The sequence below is a fragment of the Bombus vosnesenskii genome, unplaced genomic scaffold (genome assembly GCF_011952255.1).
Source record: "Bombus vosnesenskii isolate JDL3184/JDL3185 unplaced genomic scaffold, Bvos_JDL3184-5_v1.1 scf7180000013309, whole genome shotgun sequence".
Lineage (NCBI taxonomy): Eukaryota > Metazoa > Arthropoda > Insecta > Hymenoptera > Apidae > Bombus > Bombus vosnesenskii.
In genome coordinates, this window is record NW_022882958.1 from 1,445,181 (window position 1) to 1,463,264 (window position 18,084).

At 37.9% G+C, this 18,084-nt stretch overlaps 1 protein-coding gene across 5 annotated transcripts in view; it reads left to right on the forward strand.

Annotated features, from left to right (window-relative positions):
* LOC117234791 overlaps nt 1–18,084 on the forward strand; it is a 269,398-nt gene that overhangs the window by 121,706 nt on the left and 129,608 nt on the right. For all 5 annotated transcript variants that reach the window (XM_033496329.1, XM_033496331.1, XM_033496330.1 and 2 more), the window contains exon 5: nt 10,973–11,089. In XM_033496329.1, coding sequence (XP_033352220.1) covers nt 10,973–11,089 — 117 coding nt within the window. The remainder of the gene's footprint in view (nt 1–10,972; nt 11,090–18,084) is intronic.

The window sequence follows — 18,084 nt, forward strand, 5'->3', positions numbered from 1 at the left end:
ACGGAAGATTGACGCGTTCCTGACAAGCTTTACTCGTCGAAAACCACTAAATAAGGCACTCTAAAGCGCAAACGAAAATTTTGGAATTACGTTACGACCGTTCTGTTACTACGGCGTTATGGGCGTGGAATGATCAAGCAGTTAAATTGGTCGAATAAAGATTTCTCTTTGAGTCTACTTTTCGAGTTTCCTTCTACGATTTTTCTGTGATTCTAGTTATTCTCGTTTTTTTTTTTTGTAGATCTTATTGTCGTTCTACAACATAAGGAAAGATTTGTTTCTGATTTCCTCGCGCGGAAAATCAGATACATATCGTCGGCTGTAATTCCTGCTTAGAAAAATCTTTTCTGCCTTTAAATTCCAGAGAATTTGATACTATTTCTTTATGGAAATTACCGAGAAGTTATTGCATTGCAGTAAAGAAGGATGTATAATTACATTGTTATATGTATATACGAGCTTTTAGATGTTTAGTCTACAATTTTTCATTCGCTTGCAGAAAGTCTACTCTTCACAGTTTATTCACCGGTTCGACAACCTCGCGAAGATTTCCAATGCATCGTAAAGTAGTCTAGGTGAAAATGTTTACAAAAACAGGGGAATGAAAGTTCGCGAGTTTCTTCTTCGAGCTAAGTGTTTTCATAAAACAGTTAAAGACCCGTACTTTTATTATCTTATTATACAGGAGCAGCGATTCTTATTTAAGTTTCACAGGTAAAACATCTGCCCCAGGCTTCTCAGGATTGCTTCGACCGGTTTGAATAATTTCGCCCCGTTCCACTGTCGGACTGTTTCCTGTCGAACTACTCGATGAAAAAACGACGCAATCGAAATTTCCACCATTTGTCTGATTTCTTTATGAAAGCAATTATCGACGAGTAGTGAAATCATAATGAAAAAGATATTAATTATTATCCTAATAATAGCGAATTTAAATAAAACATGCGTTTATACCACTGGAATCCTTTTTCCACTGGAATCCTGGAATTCATTTTCAATGAAGTACGAATAGTTTCGATAGATTCCGTCGAAGTCTTCGTTAACTAACTAATTAATAGGTCATCGTCATTAACGATTAATTTGATAGACACGTTTGAAATGTTTCATGAAGAGAAGAAAGGGGAGATGGGAGGAAACTGTGGAAGAGGAGGAAGGAAGGAAGGAAGGGTAGAAGGGAAGGGAAGTCATTAGGAGTAATACTTTTGTTTCTGCTAATTCCTAGGTTCAAGCAGAGATGATCTAAGGGCTACTACAAACATACAATTTTTAATAAATTTTTAAGTACTAAAACGCTTAAAATTTTAGTCAATTAGGTTGCCTACGATTAATAACTGTTGCAAATATTACAATAAATATCATACTTGATAATACGATTTCTTTTCTACACAATTATCTGTGTCATTGAACGATGGCACGATAAATTCCAAAACTTTTATATCTCGGCTTATCTGAAAGTGTCGTACTTGTTAGGAAGATGTAGCACAATTTTATACTAGGGCCACACGATAGCGTTCGCGAGTACCAAAAGTCTTTCTGATGGCTATACTTAAACCATAAAGAAAATTTGTTTCTTAGCGTCATGAAAATTTCGATATCTCTGTCACTGTAATGATATAAAACTTATCTGAGAAATTAATACAACCCTTGCACATTGACAAAACTCATGCATACTCGTATATTCGTGTATATATTCTCCGAAATATTTCTAAAAATCAGAAATAACAATTGCTTAGAAAACGTCAAATCAAATTGAATGCAATCTACAGCCAGTCGCTTCTTCCGAGACGATGGACATTCGAAAGTAAAGAGCAAGCAAAACACAAGAAAACAAAGGCTATCAGGCTCGTCACCAGACCTCTCCAGGGGCACATCGGTCCGCATTTAAATTTACAATCCGCTCTCGGCGCAATTCCATTCGAACACCCCTGATAAATTGATTTGCAGTATAACTTTGGCTTTGACACGGTACCAGATAACTCTAGCTTTGGTCTCCCGCGCGAAGGAACAGCATGAACGTAAGAAACCTTGGATATCGACGCTTCAGACCACGGGGGAGTGAAATGTAAAATACGAGACGATCGCAGAAACAGAAAAAGGAACACGTAGGGAGGAAGAAGAAGAGATGGCAGTGTAGATAAGCGATTTCCAGTTGACTGACTGACATCGGTTGCTTACCCTTGCCTCGGGCCAACCTTCTCGCCGTTCGCTTTGCTTCTCTCGACTCGGTCCTATACGTGCAATAGTACGGACGCTTCTTCCATGTCTCCACGTTCGCAGACACGCGCAAGAACCGCTGAATGTACAAACGTAGCGTGCACAGTACAGCTACGATTCCGTTTTCCGCTTGGAGATTCGGCCACGATTAAGCCGCTTCGCGACAAGACGCACCAAATTGCACGGTATTTCGAAGAGGCGGTTCTACTATATTCGTGCGATATTCCTCTCTTCCATGCAGCGCTCCTCGTCAAACGGAACCATCTCGGTTAGAGAAGATTACGACATTTACCACTGTGAAACTGCAACTTCTTTAAGACCAATTACCTGGTCGTAAGCACCGCTGGTTATCTCGTTATTTCATTTCTCCTCTTGGTATCTTACAGTATTCGGTGTATCAAAGGGTCGGAGCATTTCGAAAGACTTTGAGTAGTTGTGTGTGAGAATAAGTTCGGTTAGGTTCGTGTATTTTACAGCGTGATACGGGGTATTTACAATTTTCGATCCATTTGAATCGAGAAAGTATTTGTTTTTCACGCTGTCCTCTCTAAAAGGTCTATAAAAAAAGTTCCAAGGATAGGGTTGTATTTTTTTCATTATCATTTGATCCTAAAGCTGAGGTTTGTACGAGATTTAAAGAAAACATGGAAATTTTTCTCGTGTCTTTGATTTATGTATTAAAGTTGTATAAAGAATCTATTTTTTAATTCATTTTTTTGTATACTGACAAAATAATATTTAAATTATTTCAAGAAACTTTTATGCATCATTGCGCTGCTTTGGTTCTTAGTATAAATATCGATACCTAGAATTATAAAAGAAACTTTTACTCGACTTTTAAAGAGATTTTCCACCAGTTTCGAAAATACCGCGGTAGAACATCGATCCTATTTAATTCGAGGTATCGTAGCGTCAATTTTCAACAACACGAAATCCGGATTCGCTATCTCACGGACGTGGAACAGTGTCCACGAGTTGGCTGAATCGTGCTGGCGCCAACGGTGCGATTACAAGGGACTCGCGGGGACAAGAGCTTCCAAATTGCGGCAGAGCGTTTCGCAACTTCGCTTGAAAGCACACGACGATATCCTCGAGGGAACCGAGTACGTGAAACACCGCATCCTCAAGAAATCTCCGCTGCCTTATCCAAAACGTGCTACTTTCTCTTACGCGCGACCATCAATACAGGAAATTTTTAACGTTTAATTAACTTAATTTAAATTCATCGCCATGACGAGCACGTAAATTGGGCTGGTGCTATCAACCACGTTTCGTTTCTATTCTATACGAGTTTTTCATAGTGTTTCAACATCTGATTCTCCAAACTAACTGGTTTGTGATAGGTGAAGGGAAATAATCTTCAATAATATGAAATTATAAAATTATTTAATGTAAATAAATTTAGACATAAAGCATAAAAAATAGGATACAATGGGATACAGAGATGGATACACAGGATACAATGCACTTTACAAATAATTATTTATTTTCTGATTATGTAAATATACTTGTAGAAAATTCCAAAGGAAAATTCACATATGTATAAGATAGGTCAATACGCTTATAATATTTTAACACGTTTATTATTATCCTTCGATAGTCATCATACTTGATGTTGATCTCCGTGGTTGATCGAACGTTGCGATCGCTCGGGTTTTATTGCAATTTGCACGTGGCGTGTCGACTAAATAAAAACTAGAACGTTTGCTAAAGACACAAGATAACAAGTAAACCAACGAAGACGAGATCTAATTAGAGACAATAATCAGCTGTTAGCCGTGCTATGGACTGTGTTATTGACAACTAAGAAGGATAACTAGCAGCTACCAAAGGCGATTAACAAGTCAGTATCTATTTCTAAGAGGCAACCAATTTTGCAGTCACCATCCTCCAATGGGTTTGTAGCGAGATATGCTCTACTCTTGAGCGAGGCTAGAGAAGCTAGTCGCTGGTAGACAGCGGTTTGGCAACGAGATGATCCAGTCAGATCAAAGCTCGACATCTCAAAGTACCGAGAATCATTAGGCCCGGTATCGAGTATCTGGACGTGGGAAGATGCTTTGAAATATGACTTTATAATATTCTTTCAACAAGGAAACGAACAATGACCGACCTCTAAGAAGACGAATTTTTACCAAGTGCCGTATGCGAGCTGCAAGCCGACCTGCTAAAGAAATTTGTTGAATAGCGCACTAAAATATGTACGATGCTTCGCTGTATCATAAAATTATCGCGTAGCGTTCTATGACACTTGGAATTGATACAGAGGAAGAATTTAAGAAAGTAGTTCGGAGTCGTTTTTAGTTAAATTAGCGCCATCGTTTATTAGCATTTTTTAAAGTTACGATACCTCGTGATAATTTTTTAGCTGTTTTGTGAATGTTAAAATCGATGCTTTGAAACCTCAATATGGTAGAAAAATATTTAATCTTCGAATATATTTGTAATTGATTCAACGTGAAATCACTGAATTAATTTCTCTATTTAATACAATATAGAAGCGCCGATCGCAGATTTATTTTGAACTAACAGTAGTATTTGTATCAACTTCGCTAAGAATAAAAAGATATATCAATGTAGTACGAACAGTTCTTCGTAAATTCCACCGAGGATCCATCTTCCGTGAGCGATTCACCTTTGTTCTTGGAACACGTTACGATATCGATTCGTTGCACGGAAATTTCATTCCGGCGGATCCTCGTTTAATTATCCGCGCCCGATGGTAATCGAAAGCAAGCGAAACAAATATTGCATTCTTTCGAAAACATCGAGGTACAGGGGAACACAACACACGGTGTCGCATGTACGGGAAATCGAATGGACTTTTCGGCCGCGGGTTAACTTCGTTTGATGGACGACGGTGTACAGAGGGAAACGAGCAACGAAACAAAAGTATACACGCGAAAAAGGTACAGAAATAGAGGAAAAGACTGCACGACCGTACAAATCTGGGAGAATCGCGGGAAATACATAAAAGCATCCAATTTCCTGTGGATACCTCGTCGAATTTGACCAGAACGCCCAGTCTTGTCCTATCTTTCATCGTTGTTACGCTTTTGTTGACGAGAAAGGAGAGGACGAAGCAAAGGTCTCCGCTTTTATCGTCTACTCGCACGATGCCAAATAATGCTGAAGTGCTGCTGCTAAAGTGAATTACAAGTCACGCGATGCTCGTGTCGCCCGCGAAGAAGAAAGCAGCTAATTTCCGCCTTTCGATTTCCCAGACTATCCCAGCGAATTTATCAATTACGTGTGTCATCCCGTCGGTTGCGATCACGTTTCGTAGTTTCACGTTTCGCCTTAGATCTGGCAGCCACTTTCTGCTGTATCATCCTTTGTATCTTCTTTTTTATCTTCTTAGGTTGTCTTCGTCGTTACCGGTGGCAATTTTGATCGTTCGAGCAAGACGCGAGCTATTCCAGTTCGATGATTTTGGAGCTGAGATTTTTGGTTCTAAATGGATCGTAATAATCATCGACGTGGAAAAGTTTCTTCAAAAAAAGAACAAGTGCGGGAAACGTACATAGGAGAACTATATCGTCGTCACGATCACATCCAACATTTTAATATTCAGAAACAGATAGGGATTCTTCTATTACAGTTTACATACGTCACTTTTCCTTTGAACTCGCTTCAGATACGAAATGTTTGAAGGTGCGATCTCTTCGCACCAGGGATTCTACGTAGTAATAGAATTTTCAAAAGTTGTTTCGAAAGAAAAGGACAAATAAAGACTGCGGTAAGTCTCGAATCTTCGTAAAGTTTTTAGTTTCCAAAAAGTAGTAGTCAACGAAAAAGGTGGTTAATCTGCAAGTCAATTGAAACTCGGTCTCTCGAACGTCCGTCTTTTAAGTATCCCCAGTGTCTTTCCTTCTTCATTATTATTCTCTTACCCGCAAGAATGTTCGACCTTTTTATTTCATCGTGAATGGTTATTCTCGAGTATCGAGGAGGCTGGGACGATGGTGAAAAGAGATGGCGACCGTTCGTTTCTATCGAACAGCTCGCAGCAAACAATATCGAGTCCTTTAAAAGGAAGAGATAAAAAGGCGCGAGATAATGAAGTGGCGTAGGCGAAAAATTTATTCGGTTGACCGTCGTTCCGCTGAAAAATCGCGGATAAAAATGAAATGTAATTATTTCCGTTTTCCAACTCATTCGTGCGAGCATTTTCGTCTTCAATAAAACGGAAGCTTTCTTTCGGGAACCTCTGAAATTCCCATCCCCCCTCCCCCCACCACTTTTATTGTGCAGCCCGATAAAACATTTGAAAAGGTCCCTATCCAAAATGGTACGTGAAACGCGCAATTAACGCGCAATTACCAGGCCGTGTAGTCGGCCAGTGCGTAATTGCATTCACTCCCAGTGTAGCCTTTAAAACAGCTTATTTATGAGCCCTCATTTATGGACTCTCATTTTACAACGATTCACGCGCCTATAGTTCCGGTAAATCGATAGACATTAAGCAGCCACCATAAAATCAACGATAGCTTATGATTGGTGTAACAGTTCGTGGAGCAATCGATAAAACACGAATAATGCTTAATAGGTACAATAAAAATCTTGCTCTTATCTGCTTCTGAATATCGTTCCAACGTTTTTGCGTTTTTTAGTTGTGTTATTCGCGAAGAACGAGTAGATAGATTGCGCGAGTGGCAAGGATTAATCATATCCTAGCTACATTTTTATCGGATAATGGCAACGAAATAAAAAACGTTTGTGAAACTTCGAATATTTCGACGAAATAACAGTAGTTTTCAAAAAATCGACGCGCTCAATACGATTGTCAACGCGATACTTTTTACTAATTAATTAGCGCACCAATAATTTCCATTCGATCGTCTGGAAATTCGCTTGACATGCGCCGATTCGAAATGAAACCGTCAATCATGGTAATGGAATAATTCAATACTTTTCGCCAGTGTCAAAGATAAATAAATAACGTAAAGTAATTATAAATTACAACGAACGATTTATCAACTCTGAATTGGTATCGTTGAATCGTAGACGACTTGCTGCAATTTTAAAATATTTTGTTTCAATTTTTATTCTGTATTTTACGTGATAAAATCATCGGCGTTATTTATTGGATAAAATATGGAAAAGAAATTAATATTCAGTAACTTTTATTTCCAATTATTTCCAATAATTTACATTGAAGCGCTTGATACACTTAATATTTAATAAACAGAAGAAAGAACATACAGGACACAGAATTGGTAAAAATTTCGATGTATCAATTAGATTCTTCCAATTCCGTGGAAGCAATAGCAAACAAAGGAGAGACAGAGGTGGAAATTCAACCGAGTTTAATAGACAGTCCCGGGTCGAACCGAGCGCGACCCGCAGCGACATCAATAACGTTAATTAACATATCAACGAGACAATCCCGGAGATGCGTTTCCCGGTGGTAATGCCTTTACTGGGATCATTCCATGTATCTGAGCTGGCTCATTCAAATCTTGATACAACCCCGCTCGTACGTGTACGTGTAGAGTCCCGTTCTATTGTCGCATCAAGGGTCGGATACGTGACCCCATAGTTCACCATTGTATCGTATACGTATGGTTTTGAATTAATTGCCACATAGCATCGACAAGCCGCGGATTCGATTCCTCGTTCCTCGAGCTGTATCGATGAACGCATTTCCACGATGCCACGCATATTTTCCAACGTTGTTAATCCTCGGCCAGATAAAACTTTTGATCAAAGTTACGAGGCTGCGTGCCAGATAAGCGACTTTTCGTCGATCGATACCCGGAAACATTGTTTCTTTTTCCTTTTGGCTTGGTTTCACATCCACGTAAACAAGTTATAAATAGCGTATTTTCAGTTATCGTTAGATACTTTATACACTTTGAATTTAGGTGTTGACTTTGGGTATTTTTAATGTTCTCATTTTACACTTTAGGTTACTGTAAATATTTTGATTCTTGTTAATAATGGTTACAGTTTAGTTTGATTGAAAATAGAATAGCGCGATAGAGAAGATTATTTGAAATCGAATGATCGTAATGCTAGTGACATTTTGTATGGATATCGTGAGAAATGGCAAGTCTTTACGTACGTAGATGTCTCTGGTAGAAATATCATTTCTGTCGATATTCAAATAAGGGAAAAAATTACTTGCCCAATATACAGATTGGGCGTGTAGCATATTCAAGAAAAACCAGTCGATTGGAAAGCGAGTAATCACTTGCAACAAGTTTTCGGAAAGATGGAGACGAGAGAGAGAAAGAGAGAGTCAAATAGTTGAAGTTTAGAGAGTTAGGGAGTTCGTTAAAGAATCTCCAGAATTTATGCAAGTTTATAGCGGTGTATCGGAGTTAATAAGTATTAAGTGAAGTTGCCGTTAATCAAGAAACTTTCTCGCACTATGTACACAAACATTCCTACAGTGCCCGCAATTTCTTCTTCTCCCGTTCTTTTCTTCAAACTTGAAAAAACTTTCTATCCTCCGGTTCGCCATTCTTCTTCCCTCTTTAATTTCCTGCTTGGAACTTTGGTTATTTAAAGAAGCCATCCAAGCAGTTCGAACGTCATCTATTTCACCACGCGAAACGTTCGAGAATCCAGTGAAATGCATCCTGCTCAACCACTCGCAACACGATTACATTTCTGAATAATTGCAAAGAAAAATTATGTAAGACGTTCTGAGCAATCATGTAAATGCAGAATCGATTCCCGTTATTTCTTTGTCGTTTCGTCTCAATGTACCAACTAACTAACCGATGGCACTGCGGCTGTAGGCTGGCGAGTCTTCAAAAGAATTCATTTCCATAATTATCTTAATTCTATTGAGGGTCAGAAGTGTCTGCGGCTGTCATTTGGGTTTTCCTTTACCGTGATCTTGTCCAGAAACGGAAGCAATTATCAGATTGCGTTTCCTTGTGAATTTCATCTGCAGGTATCATCGCGAATAATTTTTTATGATAAAAATAACACGGCCCAATTAACTCTGCGACAATGTTTTCATTAATTAACACCAAACTCTGGTAAATAACTCGCACGAAACTGGAACTCCCTCGCCGGGTCCTTTCAACGTCGCGTCGTCGTCTTCGGAGAGTTCTGAACCAGGTTACGTTATTCTTCCTGTTCCATCGGAGAAATTAGCTTTCCAGATATTTGTAAGACTGTACTAAATGGAATTAAGATTTACCTTTTCGTCAGAACTTTTATAAAATTCGATGGATATTTCTCCCGCGTTTTTTCCGGAAGCCTTTAAGAAATCTGTAAATACTGATCTTTTAATCATCAATAAATATTTAAAGACGCGGATAACTTTTCCTCAAAAGGTCTCGTTTCGAAAAATATATCAGACAAACTCTCTGCGAGAGATAATCCATATTTATATTTATTCTAATCATTCACTTTCCTGGAAACTTTTATAAAATCGCTGAAATTATTCTTGGGTTCTTAAGTTTACCTTACGAACTCGAACCAAGGAAACTGCGTAAATTGTAAATCGTAGCGGCTGAAGATTTTCCGTGATCCTGACAGATAATAATCAACGAACCGCGTTAAGGGCCATTTCCCTTTTACAAGGGGAAAAGCGGAATTGCGAATCGAATTGAATCAGTACGATTCCATTCCAGTTGCGTGTTACCCATTGCGTAACTGCTCCAATCCACAGACGTTTACAATTGCAATCTTCACGAAAGGGAAAACGAATCCTTTGAAGTTGTCCGTAATAGAAGCGCAATTCTGAACGACGAATGCAGCCGACAGTAGTTGTTTCGTCGTGATACGTGTAAAGTAACTATACTAAGAATATTTTTCTTTGTGATTCGCTTATTGATCGTAGCTTTTAACTGACTTTGTCTGCAGAAGAAAATAAATTAAGGGAAAATCGTAATGTATCGATGCTTTCGATAATAAGAATTTTATTTTTATAATTTTACTGCTACCTCTTTTACGTATACGTGTGTCTTAAGAAACAAAATATTCAGTATTCACCGCATTCGTTTATTTATTTTTTTTAAACACGCGGATAGTAATGTATAAACGAAAAGATAAAGGAGTCGAGGGACCAATAACGCGTTCATGTCTCGTACAATAACACAGACGATCGTCAATATCATATGCTACAACTAGGATCAATCAGTATCGAGCACCATAGTCGCGCATGATTGGTATCGACTCGTACAAGCTAAGGACTATTACTGTCCATTCTACTGATCTCAAACTTGCCAATACCATGTGGATACATCTCGTGGCTATTAAGTTTCGTGATTCGACACTTGTCTACCAAAATCTATGACACGGGCATTTAAACTTCCCTCGAAAAACGATCCACTTCTCCGCGCGATACTTTTCAATTGCAAATCGACTATTTCATGGCGTATGTGAGACAGCTTTCCAGTAACAAATTTCACTTCTACACTCTGTAACTTAATTAAAATCGACGTGCACGTTTCACACTATCACGACGAAGGGAAATATCAAGTGGGAATTGTCAATATCAAAATTAATCGAGAAGCTTTCCGAAAGGTGGGCTTATAGATCTATTTGTATTCATTTTATAAATTTAAAGAAGCCAATGTTCTTTAGGAGTCGTGATAATTGTTATTCAAACACATCTGATATTAACAAATTAGAGTTAAAACTTCCAATTCGATTGACTCTATTCACGATTTTGTCGTATCAATTTTTTTACAGAAAGTATCTCGGTTGGTCTCAACGTCGAGATAAGATAGCGTTTAATCGGAATGGAATAAGACTAACAGTTACTTACGTATGAATCGTCTTTTCGTTACAGATGCGAGGGTGGTTGGCTTCAACTGGAAGGTGGTGGTCGGGTTTGTGGCCCCAATGAACGTTTCGATCGACCTGTTGTGCTGTTCTCCGATAGATCAGTTCCCATCCTCCATATGCAGTGAGTACATGATACCAATTACATATTCATTACATATATCGAGTTACCGTTTCACTCGCATGTTTATTTTATTTATTGTGTTTATTTTAATCGGATCTCTTCCGTTTTGCTCGCCCCTCGGTGCAGTTCGATACATCGAATCGGTGAAGATGGAACTGGATTCCTATATGGTTTACGTTAAAATTAACACATTAACGAAAAATCTGTTTTTAATTAAGCATATTTTGCTTTATTTAATTTATTCAACATCGACAATACACATTGTTTTCCCGGATTACGGAATATGAACATTTGCAGAAACCTTTATTACATCTTGTTTGCGATGTATTATTAACGAATTCATTAATTTCATAATTAACTATTATCAAAGTACACAGAATATCGTATGATTAAAAACGAAGGAAAACAATGGAAGTAGTATTTATAGCGAAACAGGAATTTATTTCTAAAAAAGTTAATGGGAAGACAGTATAAGAAACTGAAGGGGATAGGTGGTTGCAATCACGACACGATTTGCGTTACTTACAAACCCCCCCAAGTGTAATGGAAAAGTGCAATCGGAATGAATTGCTGCTTTACAAAATCGATTTAACATCGTTGTGCGAATTACCGTGGACGCGAGGACCGACAACGATACAACGAAAGAGATAGAATTCTGGTTCCATTACGAAATAGGAACACGTTCTTGGCTAAGTGCTTCTTATTACTCCTACTCGAGCATCGTTTCACTTAGCCGAACGAACAACGAAAGTGTTCGCATATCGAATTTTACCCTTACACACCTTTGGCTTTTAACCGTAACGAAAAACAAATTTTCTTATACATCGAAATGTATTTCTTAATTTTTATGAGAAATTTTGTATACGATACATGTTTCAATGTACGGTTGTTTGAACGTGGCGAAAAGAAATTGTCTCTGTACGAAGGGAATTAAAGAAAGAAGAGAGGCATTCGTTGAATATACTTCTCGATGAAAGGAGGCCCTCTAGTAATTAATTGGGTCTTTTTCCCTTTGTCCACCATTCACGCGACGTTATCCGGCGTTTTTACGTGCCTTCATTTAAATGCAAATTAATTTGCTTTCTCAACGAAACGAAACGGCTTCCCCATCGTCGACTGTTTCCAGGCCGCGATTACTTTTCGTTAGAAAGATCGTGTCGGGCGTTAAACTTCCTCCTCGATCGTCGTTAATTGCGTCCTCGTAACGCGATTAATACTCCAGGTCAGCCGGACCACCTTGTATCCTTCGTCCCAGCTAGAAGTCGTTAAGAATGGATAATATTTAATTGACAGTGTAACCTATTTCCTGGTGTGACTTAATTAATTAAGGTAGCAGACGAGGACAAAAGTAGAAACTCTTAAGAGCTTGTGAATTTTTGTCAGACGTTTCCGCCGTAATGTTTCTTTATTTAATACATTCTTTTTTAAATACATCCTTTGTACTTCAATTATATTTAGACATGATTTGAAGAGTACAATCAAATATAATAGCTTGAGTAATTACGAAATAATTAATCGAAACTTTACTATTCTAAAAGATTCGTCCAGAAAAGTACACAATGTTTATTATTCAACCTGTTATTACAAATAATCTAATTTCAAATATTCGGTGATTTAATTTGCTCTTAAATAGTTCGTCTTCGTAATTCAGTGTATTTTTCTACAACAATAACGAAGATGCAAATCTGATCAAACAATGTCAATGATGCTCCTCTTGGATTCTCCTAGGGAAAGAAATTTCGGAATTTGAATAATTGATTAACAAATTAGATCATAGAAGAAAAGTAAACTAACTATATCAAGACCAATATGCGTCAACGAACCTGCTCCTTAATTGACGAGAAAGCAAAAATCGCAAGAGATCCCGCCATATCCTTGGAAAACGCTTTTCCTTACGGTGAGCTTATTAAATATTTATGGCAGAATCACCATCTGCGATATATACGCGTTCGTCGAACGTTGTCGTATACATAAAGTATCAGCGTTTTCACTACGCATCTTATATACGCTATGTCTTGTTCAAAGATGCTTCGTCGACCCTCGTGATTCTTCCTCCACGCTCAAAGGACCTTCGACGATTTTCATAGTTCCTGAAGAACGCTTTTCTATCGTTCAACTTTCGTTTAGTTATTGTTTAAACGAGATTCCAGAAATTCTATAGATCGTTCTTTCGCAACTTCGTTAACTGGAATCACGTTAATACTGTTATGAAATTTTCTTCTTCTGCAAAATTAAATCTTAATCCTTGAATGTGTGTTTTCACCAGTGTTCTATCGAAAAATCAGTTTATCTTGTTATGAATATTTATACTGCTGCTGTCGTAGTAAGTTCTTGCTTCTGATAATATCAGGTTAGAACTTTAGAAGCAATTCTTTTAGAGCATTGAGAGATCATGCAGTTTTTCAACTACGTTCGATAATGGTATGAATTTCATTACTGGTCGAAGACAGTTCCATGAAATGAGAAAACTGTAACAAAAGAACAGATCCATTATCTTAATGATCCAATGAATAATTTTTATACCAATGTTCATTAGCTTAATACACAGGCTGTTCGTGTGATTATTAGTCAGCTTTTTTGTCATAAGTGGTATATCTACGGAAAAAATAGAAACAGAAAAAGTTTTACCATTTTTTCTACCCGACACAATAGCACATTCCATATTCGCAACATTAAAAAAAAAAAAATGAAGGTAAAATTTTTTATTCGCAATATTTAACAAAAAATAACGAGACTGTTCTTTCATTTTTTTAATGGAACGTATACTTTTGTATCGGTAAAAACGACTGTCAATATGAATTTAATCATAACAACAGCATCCTTCAAATAGCTGTTGATCGAGGGCCAAAAATGAAAAAGGTAATATGAATATTTTGTATTATTGCATTTCCACCTTAAACCATCGAGAGCTAGCGATTTCTATTGTCAATTTCAAAGTCGATGCGGATCACGACATTGATTTCGATTGCTCATTTTCATCTTCACCGCGGATTCGTGGTCATCCGTCGTGTCACAGTCACCGCGTTTCCGGTCTAATCGCGAGGATTGGCAATTTTACAGGCAAACTAACAATCCGCGGGGCGATTCCGCCATAACGCGTTCTCAAAATAAATAAATCGACTTGATTGCGCGTATAATCGATCTCGGTTTTGCGGTCGTTCGACGTTCATAGAACGGTTCATCAATTTCATAAATTGTCGCGTGATCAGTCGGCGGGATCTGCAATAATCGAACTAGCTGTGGAACAAGTTTGTTTCCGTCGAGCGTATTGCGGTGCCGTTAATTGGAAAGTAGAGAATCAGCTGATTAACTCTTTAGTTTGCCAACCATAATTATTTCGCGCAAATTAATCCTGATATATACGGATTCAAAATAGTGGAAATAGTATTTTCCTTTCAATCGAGATCTATAGTAATCGAAGCGTTAGAAATTGTACATTGAAATTCGAAAATATAAAACAAATTTCTTTTTCTTAATCCGCGATAGTCAAAAATCAATGTTTTAGAAATTACGTATCGAAATTATGGGCTTTCGGAATATTAAATTGTACAATTTTACTGTTAAGCGCCACCTCTAATAATGAAAATTGGGAGATTTAGAAATGTGTAAACATTCTAGAACTTCAATTTATTCTATACTTTACCATTTTCTTTTGAGCGTAATCTGCAGCATTTGAAATTAAAAGTTTCATAAGCTATACGTGCGGAGATTCTAGAACATCAGAATTTCTAATTGTGACTTCTACGATTTCAAGAACATATATTCTAAATAAGGAATACGTACGTAATTAACAATTACGATCGCAGTGAATGTTAATCAAGTACAATCCCCTCTATGTAAAATCAGAACTGGTTTTTGCAACGCGCGCCAGGGCTGTGAGCCACGCTTTGTTCTCGACTCAGCGTTATTATTTAAGCGGTTGAAGCGACGGTAATAAGGAGCAGCTGTTGTCGAAATAAAGTGTTTCGCGGGAAAGAGACGAATCTAGCGCGTTTACGAGACTCGATGAACGTCGCGTGAATTTCGCTTACAGGATGCTCGAGGTTCTGGCAGAGGAAAAAGAAAGGGGGTGAATCGCTTTTGACCCCAAAATGTCTTCTATGCTATTACCAGCCACTTTCATGGGAGCGATTCGCCGATGGTGTTCAGCGACTGGTCTGCTCGATGAAATTTATATAAGTTACGAAAGTCGAGTGTAATGTGGTAAACTGGCGGCGCGCGACTGGCATAAATGTGCCACGGCATGATTTATGGCATCTAACTTCCGCACCTTAACTTCCACGATCTTGCTGTCTTTCTGCGAAATCGCGGAAGAAGGTATCGGCGACGGTCTTTAATTTACTAGCCAACCATTCGACTGGTTCCAGAAACTTTCCCGAAAACTGAAAGTCGCGACCCTAAAATATCAGTGGATTATCCTAGAAGTTTCGGTGACTTTATTGAAATTATATTCTTGATTAAAACAAGCAACCGTCAGTGTGTTTGTACGTGACACTTTGGTCAACTTTGCACGTAAGTTACACCGGGTTAATTGAAAGCCGCTAGATATTGTTTTAAGGTTATTTCAAAGTCAACAGGAGTCGTTTCGAAATTGCTTTATGATCATTCCAAGGTCATCTTGAACCTTACGATAGTTTTAACAAGACTAGGCGAATAAACGAGTGAATATTATCGAGAAATGAATTGCCGCACAAAGCCAAAATTATCGATTGAAATCCAATGGAACGTCATAATTGCACGAGTTTCAAAAGTAATAGGAGCATTAATGGGCCGATTAGCAATGCGAATTTACTCGGGAACTGCAAATTGCGCGATTTAACGAGCATCTCCGTAATTTGCCTGTCGCGATTTAAAATTCAAAAGGCACGCTCACGTTCGATATTGTACATATGCATTACTCTTCGTTCTTTCATCAAAGGCGTACGACTCCCATACGTGATGTTATAATAAAAAAAAATTCCAGCCGCTCGTTTCCATAAACGTTCCGAAGGTCTGTTAGTTCCCTGTGCGATTCCGTTGGGTCGAAACGAATTATTCCACTCGCAACGTGTTCGCTGTGGCTCTTTCAAAAACTGATGTTTTTTTAAATTCAGCGCGCATAATGCAACCAAAACGTATAAGAGTAATAAAGAAATGTTGCAATTGGAATTAGCGAAATGGAGAAAGTTCAAAGACGCTAAAAATAATAACATTTTTCTTCCCTCCCAGTAATGAACGTATCGTATCGCATGTTTCGATACACATGATTTTTCATAAAATTTCCGCGTGAAATTTGAACGTCCCTTGCCAATTTTTCCACCGCACGTTTGATAGAAACTTTTACAAGATTAAAAATTATTAACATTTACATAGTTTTCTTCTTGAAAAGACTCGAAAGATCTAAAATTCTTCAAACGACGTATGTAATTCTAAGATGATCCTAAGACTAATGGTTTAAAAACTTTGAAAATGTCAGTTAAAAGATAGCGATAGTTTCTTGAATTCGTTGTGAAATTTCGTAACTTGTAAAATCTAAAATGTAGCTGCTGATTACGTAACCAAAGAGCCCGAACATACCGTTCGTTACCAGCGAAGTTAGTTTGATTCGATTTTCCAAGAGCGTTCTACATACGACGAGAAAAAAGTTAAGTGGATGTTGAAGGGGAGCGAGAGGGCGCGTTGGCAGGCACGAAAGCGGAATTCCATGAAACGAAATCGTTGTCTACGAGTAAGTTTATGTCGAACGGTTATAGAGTTAAGGAACAATAAACTAAGCGTAGCGAACACGAATTTCCAGTTTGGATTTGGAACGTTTCTAATTTATATCGTAATTCGTCTCAAATACCATTGTTTCAATTCCACTGCATTTCCATTATCATAAAAGCGATTTCAAATATTTGTATCGAGGCATCTATCGATTTCTACGTAAATAGAGGAACGAGCCAATCGGATAATCGATATTAATAACGATTCGACTCGACACATACAGATTGGAAAGTATATCGAGGAAAGAAATAAATTTCCAATTTGAACTGATTGAGGTTTTCCTGGATCGCGAATACCGATGCTTTCGGTTTTCGGTTCGTTTCACGTTGCTACGCGGACTCGTTTAACTTCCGCAAACTTCAATGCCCGCAATAAGATCGATATCTCGACAAAAGACGTTATCTCGACATTAGACGAATCAAAAGATGACGAGGGAAGAAAAGAGATATACAGGAGGCTTCCCACCATTCAAGTCCACCGTCGCTTCGGCATCAACTTCTCTCTCGGTGGATGAAACTTGCACGCCCGTAAAAAGCGTTCTCGTGAAAAACGACGTATGTATCGGGTTTACTGGGGAACGATGTCGAGGATTCCATGCGATTGTGCTCACAAAGAGGAATTCGAGAAACGCGGGTAGTTGTGAGTGGCTAGATCAATGGGAATAGGTTTGCATTTGTACTTTATCCCTATCTGTAAGAACTTTCAAGAGAGAGTAACGATAGGTGTTCAAAAAAAGTAAAAACAGTCTTGAGAAATGAATTAATTTATCGTTCATTGAAATGTAATCGTTGAAGCAAAAAATTGTAACAATTTTAATTGAAGCGGTGCGATGAAAATAAATTCGTACGATATTTTTATAAAATTTCGGCATTGATTTTTGTCATTTTTGTAAGGTAAAAGATCTGACACGTCTCTGATGGGTTTAATAATTCCATTGTTAAATAAATTAAATCTCTATCTATTATCTCCACTAAATGGTGATAAAACAGCATTTTTAATCATACTGGCGACTCTATTCATCGGATTTCATATAGATTAAGCTTACCACGGTATTTTTATAAAAGCGCTTAACACAGAAATTGGCTGCAAACATCGCCTGCGATATTCATCCAAGATAACCATATTTCACGATCCTTCTTTCGTTCATTAAGCGACGCTTTATTAAAATATCGTCATTCGTTAAAAGCTCGTGGTAATTTTGCAAGGGAGTAAACCAAGACGAGGATGGCTTAAGAATAAATGAAGCTACG